General features: G+C 59.0%; 1 protein-coding gene across 1 annotated transcript in view; it reads right to left on the reverse strand.

Moving 5' to 3' along the window:
* Positions 1-9,329, reverse strand: part of VWCE (von Willebrand factor C and EGF domains) — a 27,288-nt gene that overhangs the window by 11,912 nt on the left and 6,047 nt on the right. Inside the window, 7 exon segments of the mRNA XM_015569807.1 lie at positions 12-102; positions 1,648-1,733; positions 3,137-3,224; positions 5,551-5,633; positions 8,095-8,188; positions 8,259-8,886; positions 8,971-9,028. Coding sequence (XP_015425293.1) covers positions 12-102; positions 1,648-1,733; positions 3,137-3,224; positions 5,551-5,633; positions 8,095-8,188; positions 8,259-8,886; positions 8,971-9,028 — 1,128 coding nt within the window.

A 9,329-nucleotide genomic window follows, 5' to 3' on the forward strand; every position in this document is an offset into this window, starting at 1 on the left:
GGCTCCCGGCGTGAAGCAGCACTGCCCAGGGCCCAGCCACCACTCCTGGCGGGGGCAGTCCAGCTCTGGGCACGGTGTGAAGGCACATTCCACTTCCCCATCCTGGGAGAGAGCCAGAGGGCACGGGCGTGAGGGCAGCTCCCGCCCTGGGCCAGGGGAGGGCTGAAAAGGGGGCTGCCCGCCCCTCCTAATAGCGACAGACATCTCCAGGGAGCAAGAGGTAGGCAGGGCGAGTCCTTGGGGGGCGGGTGGGCCTGGGCAGAGGCTGGCGGGTCCTGGGGATGTGCCAGCTGCTGGTCTGGACGGTCCCCTGCCCGCGGGGCCACAGCCCTTCCCCTCGCTCCGCAAAGCAGCGTCCCTCAGGCTCCCTGCCTCCTGCTCTCGCTCTGCGGCCAGACAACTTCCCATCCACCAACCTGATGCACTCGGGCCACCACTTAAACCGCCAGCAGCGCCCCAAGCCCCAAGCCCTAGCCCGGCTGGCAGAGCCTCTCAGGACTGAGTCCGAGACCGAGACTGTCAAACCACTCCCCCTCCGGCCCTGCCAGGCTCCTTCCCCTGGGCACTGCCCTTGGCCAATGGGCACCAGGTGTTCCAGGTGCCAATGGCTCCTTTGCCCCCGACTCCCAGGGGAGCCAGGGAGCATACACAAGCACTGCTGCTCCGGCCTCTGACACGCCCGTCGCTGCGGGGAATGCACTCCGGCCCTAGGGCACCAGCCCCAGCCTGGCCCGCCTGCACTTGGCTCCCTCCCTGCCCGTCCTGCTCCCCTCACCTGTTCTCCTCCTTGGAGCTCCCTCAGAACATCACCTACAATCCTGACCCAGGCCCAGCCCAACACAATCCCACCTGCAGCCTCCTCCCGCCTGCAGCCTCCTCTCTCCTGCAGCCTCCTCTCTCCTGCAGCCTCCTCCCTCCTGCAGCCTCCTCTCTTCTGCAGCCTCCTCCCTCCTGCAGTCTCCTCTCTCCTGCAGCCTCCTCTCTTCTGCAGCCTCCTCCCTCCTGCAGCCTCCTCTCCCGCCTGAGCAGCCAGGGTGTAGAGGCCGTGCTCTCGCCTGATTGGTGCGAGTCACCCCTAGTCCCCCCCCCCCCCGCCCCCTCCCCCCCCCCGCCGCCTCTCTCCTGCAGCCTCCTCCCTCCTGCAGCCTCCTCCCTCCTGCAGCTTCCTCTCTTCTGCAGCCTCCTCCCTCCTGCAGCCTCCTCTCTCCTGCAGCCTCCTCTCTTCTGCAGCCTCCTCCCTCCTGCAGTCTCCTCTCTCCTGCAGCCTCCTCTCTTCTGCAGCCTCCTCCCTCCTGCAGCCTCCTCTCCCGCCTGAGCAGCCAGGGTGTAGAGGCCGTGCTCTCGCCTGATTGGTGCGAGTCACCCCTAGTCTCGCCTTAGCATCCCCCCTCCCAGAAGGCTTCCTGGAGCCTGCAGTTCCCGGGCTGCCTGTGCCCGGCTGTGTCCCCAGAGCTCAGCTTTGCTCCGGGCACACAGTAGGTGCCCTACAGATAGCCCTGCCGGAGGACGAGCTTCCAGGAGCCTGCGGAAGGCCTTGGTGAGGGGAGATCCCTCAGCCCCCTGCTGCCTCAGTCTCCCTTTCTCTGCATGCTGGCATCTCTCCTCCTGGCCGAGGCTCCGCCCCGTCACCCACCACGTCAGCCCTACCTGGCAGACACAGGTGGTACACTCGTCACCATCCCCACTGAACGCGGCCCCGTCTGCATACCACCGGCCATGGAAGTAGCACCTCCCTGCGGAGAGAAAGGGGAGAAGCGGCTCAAGGTCTCTGGGTGGGGGCAGCTGAGGAAAAAGGGGAGCAGTGGGAGGGGGCCAGGGAAGCTGACACTCCCGCAACACGCCACCGCACAGCCCCCGCCCACGAACCCCACCCACTTCTCCCCTCTGGCTCAGCGGCTGAGCGTTGACCTATGAACCAGGAGGTCAGGGCTCAATTCCCAGGCAGGGCACAGGCCTGGGCTGTGGGCTCCATCCCCAGTGGGGGCTGCAGGAGGCAGCCGGTCAATGATTCTCATCACTGATGTTTCTATCTCTTCCTCTCCCTTCCTCTCTGAAATCAATATAGATAGATAGATATATAGATAGATAGATAGATAGATAGACAGACAGATAAATAGACAGATAGAGGGAAGCCCAGAATATGCTAAAACTTAAACAATAACAGAGAATGAACCACGAGTAAAAACATCCTTAACCGAAAGGGCCAGGGAAGCCCAGAACTCAAGAGGAAGAGAAAAGAATGGAAGAGACTGGCCAGACACGGAGACAGCTCTGGGCACCTCGCCCTCCGGGGGCGCGGGCAGGACTCGGGGAGAGCCTCTCACCCGAAGACCCCCCACAGGCATCAGCAGCCTCCAACCCGCCCAGGCCCAGCTGCACTAGTCAGGCTGCCCTGGGTTCAAATCCCACCCACACGACCCACAGGGAGTGGCTTTGGACACAACATGCAAGCTCATCGAGCCTCCCTCTTTCCGTCCGTTCAGTGGGGTTGCTAATAGTTCCTAGCTCCTGAGAGTACATCGCCTATTCAAAAGAAGGTTTCAATTAGAAGTAACATCTGACATTTAAAGGTTAAGAACAAGTACTTTAAGAGGATGCCGACTCTGAAATGGGTAGGCTTGAGTTCAGCTCGCGCCTGCACTCACTGGTGTGCCTCCGGCAGTGCCTTGAGCTCTCTGAGCCTCAGTTTCCTCATCTGTGAAATGGAGCTACGAAGGTGGCTCCCTCAGGGCAGTGCCCCACGGAGCAGTGAGATCAAGGTCTGGCAAGTGCCTGCACGGCGACGGCACTGAGCAGCAGGGAAGGTGTGTGACGGCGATGAGGTCACCCCGGGAAACAGAACCAAGCTTTTAAGAAAGGACCAGCTTAGCAGTGGGGAAGTCGAGGCCCCTCTCCGTCGCGAGACAGCAAAGCCAGAGTGGGCGCCACCCTTCCTGCCTGTGTCGGAGGTGCCTCCGGGCCCAGTCTAGCTTCCAAACCACTGAGCACACAGTAGGTGCTCCACTAAAATGGGCAGTTTGAAATGCTTCCCTTGATCTGTGTGTCTAAGCGGAAATCAACCCTTCCACTCACCTCGCCCCTCCCCAGAACACCCTAAAAAGCTACATGCTCCCACCCACCCCACCCCGTCCCTCACCTGGAGCACAGGTGCAGCAGTCCGGCTCCGGGGAGGTCTCACAAGGGCCGGGAGGACACTCGGGGGAGACGCAGGACACATTTCCAGCCTGAGGAGGTGAGAGGCGGCGGGTGGGGGGCGGGGAGAGGCAAGCCAGGCTCTGGGGCCCCGCAGGCCCATCAGGGACCGGCCAGTCCCTACCGGTCACACCACCCAGGCTTCCTGTCCAACGCAGGAGCCCCCTAACGGCCTTCTCAGACCTTCAAATGCAGCGTGGTCCGAGCAAGGGGGGCCTGAGGGACCAGGGTCTGGCGTGTATTTGGGGTGGTGAGAGCATCTCCCTCTCCGAGGCGAGGCCGGACGGAGGGCCGGCGGTGCTGCCTGCGGTGGAAACACGCCTCCCCAGCCTCCCACACCGTCCAGGGCAGCAGGACGCAGAGGCGGAGGCCCCTCCCCCAGGACACCTCCCAACGCCCACATTAGCGACTCAAAGGGTCAAACTTAAAGCCGTGTCTTCAACACTTGAAGTTCAACCCAAAAAGCCCCCGATCTGGAGCCGGAGACCCAAGCCCCAGGGCTGGCTCCTCCGCTCACATCCGACCCGTCCATCGCCCAGCTGTCGGGGGAGCTGAGGACTGGGTGAGAGGAGTCACCCACAACAGCGCTCGCTACTGCGCATGTGGCACAGACAGGGCTCCTCGACGGGTGCGGCCGTGTCTGCGTGCCCCCGCCCCCAGGTGCACCGCAGCTTCGTCATCACTGCCAGGCCACGGGCTGCCTTTAACCACGGTCAGAGGGGAAAAAATGCCCGGCCGGCGTGGCTCAGGGGTTGAGCATCAACCTATGAACCAGGAGGTCACAGTCTGATTCCCGGTCAGGGCACAGGCCCGGGTTGCTGGGCTCGATCCCCAGTGTGCAGGAGGCTGCCGATCAGTGATTCTCTCTCATCCCTGATATTTCTCTCTGAAATCTATAAAAATATCTTTTAAAATAAATAAAAATAAATGTGCACTGGGCCTCTAGTATATAGATAAAAGACATCTTTCTCTTGTCACTTAAGAAATTCTAAGAGTTTTCAGGATTTCTTCTCTGTGCCGATAGATAGATAGATAGATAGATAGATAGATAGATAGATAGATAGATATTTCTTATTATAAATCTCAGTATCAGACACAAACTCATAATAGTCCATATCTAAAATTAGTTGCCTTCTGTTTATATGTACCCTAGAAAGGTCCATTCTGATATTTGTGCACGATTAGAAATGGGAAGAGAAGCATAGGTATCGTGAGAATTACTGTATTCTTTGTTTCAGTGGTTTTCAAAAACCTATGAACCAGGAGGTCACAGTCTGATTCCCGGTCAGGGCACAGGCCCGGGTTGCTGGGCTCGATCCCCAGTGTGCAGGAGGCTGCCGATCAGTGATTCTCTCTCATCCCTGATATTTCTCTCTGAAATCTATAAAAATATGTTTTAAAATAAATAAAAATAAAGATGGTGAGAGAGTGGCAGTGAGGGTTGGTTGGCTCAAATCCCAGCTCTGCTCCCTCCCCGCCTCAGTCTTCTAGTCTGTAGAATAGGGCCAGTCAAGCTGACCTTGAAGAGCTGCCGGGAGCCTCAGGTGAGAACAAGGTGAAAGCACTAGACGCGTGCCTGGTGCACACTGGGCACTCAGAATCAGCTCCCTGTGACCGCATGTGGCACACAGTAGGTGCTTAATAAGTATTCCTGGAGGCGTGACTTGGCCGAAAGCATCGTGCTCTCCCTGCTGAGTCTGGAACGAGGCTGCCTTCACTGCACTGCAAACGCGTTGCCTGGAGAGAACAGCCTCTCTGGTGCGGAGTTTCCGGCCCTCGCCCCTCCCCTCGCTGGACGGACGGACCCTGGCTGAGCCTCGCTGGCTCCGCGGACCTACAGGCCTCACAGGTCCCAGGCTTTCCAATTCCACGGCTTCCGACCAAAATCCCCAGCCTGGGCACGCTCCCTCCAACTCTCCCTCCGTCCGAGCTCACCTCCAACACCCTCTTCCCGCCTCCAAGCCCCAACATTAAGCAACAGCCCGGAGGCTCCGAGGCTCCGGATCTTGTGAGCTCACCAGGCAGACGCACACTCACCAGGCAGACGCACACTCACCAGGCAGACGGACGCACACTCACCAGGCAGACGCACACTCACCAGGCAGACGGACGCACACTCACCAGGCAGACGCACACTCACCAGGCAGACGGACGCACACTCACCAGGCAGACGCACACTCACCAGGCAGACGGACGCACACTCACCAGGCAGACGCACACTCACCAGGCAGACGGACGCACACTCACCAGGCAGACGCACACTCACCAGGCAGACGGACGCACACTCACCAGGCAGACGGATGCACACTCACCAGGCAGACAGATGCACACTCACCAGGCAGACAGATGCACACTCACCAGGCAGACGCAGACGGTGCAATTCTCCGTGGGAGGGGAAAACACGGCCCCCTCAGCTCTGATGACACCACCGTGGAAACAGCCTGTGGGGACAGACAGGCGGGAGGGCGTCAGACCTCAAAGCAGAGGTGGTGTCACCGCCATTCCAGGCAGCTCGCACCTGGCCTGGCGCCTTCTCTCAGGGCGGGAGGCCCCGGGGCGGATCCAGGTCCCGGCACTGGGTGGGCTAAGCCCCCTGGAGAGCTACGGGGAGACGCCCCATAGGACGCCCCTGGGAGGGGCAGAGAAGGTTCCATGCATGTCCGACAAAACCAAAACGGCGCTGAGAGCATGGCCTTTACTCCCATCCTGTCGGAAAGGCAGCCCTGCCCGCTCAGGTCCCCGAGGGGTCTTGGTCGTGGCCCTCACCCTCTCTGGGCCTCCTGTGAAATGGAAATGCCAGCACGTGCCCTGCAGGGGGCTTGGGAGGGTCCACAAGCTCAGACAAAAGTACCCAGCACTTCATGCTACGGCTCGGTACAGCGTAGGGACCTGGGAAAAGGTCCCGACTATCACCCAGAAGCCGGCAGCGGCCTTGGTACCCTAACCACAGGGAGACGTTTTCACTGCCAAGTGCAGTGGCCACGGCACCCTATCACCGCACAAATTTGCACTCGAGCCCCCCAGCTCCACCCAACAGAACCTGCTTTCTGACAAGACCCCCAGGGTGCGAGTGCACGGCGAGTTTTGAGGAGCTCTGTCGAAGGGCCTGTTAAGATTGGGATCTTTATCCTACAGCAGCGGGACGCAAAGGAAAGACTGTAAGCAGATGGTAGGAGGAAACCGGAAGGGGTGCAATTTAAAAAGGGCTACTCCGCTGGCTACAGGATGGGGCAAGGGAAAGGGACTGCACTGTGCATGCAGAGAGACTCATGGAATGGATGTATGAATGAATGGGTGGATGGATAGATGGATGGATGGATAGATGTATGAATGGATGGATCGATGGATGAATGAATGGCTGGATGAATGAATGGGTGGATGGATGAGTGGATGAATGGATGGATGGAATGAATGGATAGATGGATGACGGATGGATGGATGGATGAATGAATGGGTGGATGGATGGATGGATGAATGGATGGATGGGTGGATGAATGGATGGATGGAATGAATGGATAGATGGATGATGGATGGATAGATGACGTATGGGTGGATGAATGGATGGATGATGGATGAATGGATGGATGGATGGATGAATGAATGGCTGGATGAATGAATGGGTGGATGAACGGGGGGATGGATGGATGGATGGAAGGATGGGTGGATGGGGGGATGATGGATGGAATGAATGGATAGATGGATGACGGATGGATAGATGGATGAATGAATGGGTGGATGGATGGATGGATGAATGGATGGATGGGTGGATGAATGGATGGATGGAATGAATGGATAGATGGATGACGGATGGATGGATGAATGAATGGGTGGATGAATGAATGGGTGTATGGATGGATGGATGGATAGATGTATGAATGGATGGATGGCTGGATGAATGGCTGAATGAATGGGTGGATGAATGGATGGATGGAATGAATGGATAGATGGATGACGGATGGATAGATGACGTATGGGTGGATCAATGGATGGACGAATGAATGGATGAATGGATGGATGATGGATGAATGGATGGATGGATGGATGATGGATAATGGATGGATGAATGAATGGATGGATGGATAGATTATGGATGAATGGATGGATGGATGGATGCATGCATGGGTGGATGGATGACGAATGAATGGATGAATGAATGGATGGATGCATGATGGATGGATGAATGGATGGATGGACGGGTGGATGAATGGATGGATGGAATGAATGGATAGATGGATGACGGATGGATGAATGGATGCATGGATGGATGGATGACAGATGGATGGATGACGTATGGGTGGATGACGTATGGGTGGATGAATGGATGGATGGATGCATGCATGGATGGATGGATGGATAGATGAATGGATGGATGATGGATGGATGGGTGGACGGATGAACAGATGGATGAGTGGATGGATGGGTGGGTGGATGAATGGATGGATGATGGATGGATGGGTGGACGGGTGAACAGATGGATGAATGGATGGATGGGTGGATGAATGGATGGATGGATTGATGAGTGGATGGATGGGTGGGTGGATGGATGGATGGATGGATAGATGAGTGGATGGATGGGTGGGTGGATGAATGGATGGATGGATGGATGGAGGGATGAAGCTCAGAGGGATCCCAGAAGATGAAAAGTCCCCCTTGAGGGATATCACAGCCTAGACCAGAGGTTCTGACTGTGGTCCCTGGACCAGCAGCATTACCTGGGAACTTGGTAGGAATGCTGATTCCTGGCCCCACACGTGCTCAATGGGAAGTTCTAGGGTGGGGTCCAGGGGCCCCCCTTCAGGTGATCCTAAGGTCTGAGAGCAGCCTATCGGCTGCAGAAGGGCTGGGGGAGGGAAGAGGCGCGACCACACGGGGAACCCACAGCCTCCCTGGACCAGCTCCCACCTGTACAGGACGGACAGCACCCCCCGTCTCCGGAGGGGATCGGGTGGGAACAAGCAGCTTCACACGTCGCCTCCTCACAGGTCACCTGCCCGTCCTGGAAGCGGGAGCTCCGGTCACCAAAAGACCCTGCACCCGACCGGGGCAGCCCGAGGACTCTCACCCACCTCGCACCAGCACTGGGAACACCCGGGCTCTGTCCAGTGGCTCCCTGACTCGTGCATGGCTCCCAGGTGCCAGCAGGCAGAGGGCCCCGGTATGGGCTGTGGGGCCGTGGGGCTCCTGGGCAAGGAAGGGGTAACCCCCTCCTCCTGCGGTTGTGTGGAAGGTCTGAAGGTCCCCAACAGGGGGACGCTAGGCACTGGGGTAGCCATCGGGGTGGACGGCAGCCTCGCCAGGACAGAAGGGGAGGCTGCTGGTAGTGAGGAGGTGTGAGCGGGCGGGCAGGTGGTCCGGCCTCCCGCTGGGGGCCCGGGAGCCCCAGGAGGGAAAAAAGGGCCGGCCGCGGCCGCGGGCAGCAGCAGCATGTTGGGCGGGGGCTGCAGGATGGCGGATGGGGCCAGCACGGCCGTCGGGAACGCTGGAACGGAAGCACAGGGCCGTCCTGAGGGAGGTGGGACCGAGGGGCTGGACTCAGCGCCACCGCAGTCACCGAACGCCTCTGGGCCCGTTTCTCCAACGTGGTGGGTCCCACGCCAGCGGGCGGCTCTAAAGTGCTGGAGCTGCGACACGGTCACCCGGGGAGGCGAATGGGGAGGAGCCAGAGCGCAGGCAGCTATGGGGGCCGTGAGTCCGCTGGGATGGGAGCCCAGGCCCCGGAGGACTCACCATGGACTAGGAGCACCTTCCGTTTTTATATGACATGGAACCTACATTTACCGGCAGTCGCCGGCCGGCAAAGTGTGGCCGATCGATCTGACACCACTGCCCGGTGTCCCTGGGGCCCAAGTTACGGGGCTGCTACGTCACATGCTCTTTTTCTGTTGCCGTTTCGGGGGGGACAGAAGGGCGAGGGAACGATGAGGTGGAAAGGGAGGAAGCAGCGGAGGGAGGAAGAAAGTGAAGTGTAAGGAAAATGAGTCAAAAATCAAGAGTGGGTGGAGAAGGAAGAGGGTCAGGCTCTGGGGGCGTGGCCTGGTGCTGGAGGGCGGGGCCTGGTGCTAGGGGCGGAGCCTGGTGTTGGGTGGGCGGAGCCTGATGCTGGGGGCGGGGCCTGGTGCTGGGAAGGCGGGGCCTGG

This window comes from Myotis davidii, unplaced genomic scaffold, assembly GCF_000327345.1.
Source record: "Myotis davidii unplaced genomic scaffold, ASM32734v1 scaffold826, whole genome shotgun sequence".
Lineage (NCBI taxonomy): Eukaryota > Metazoa > Chordata > Mammalia > Chiroptera > Vespertilionidae > Myotis > Myotis davidii.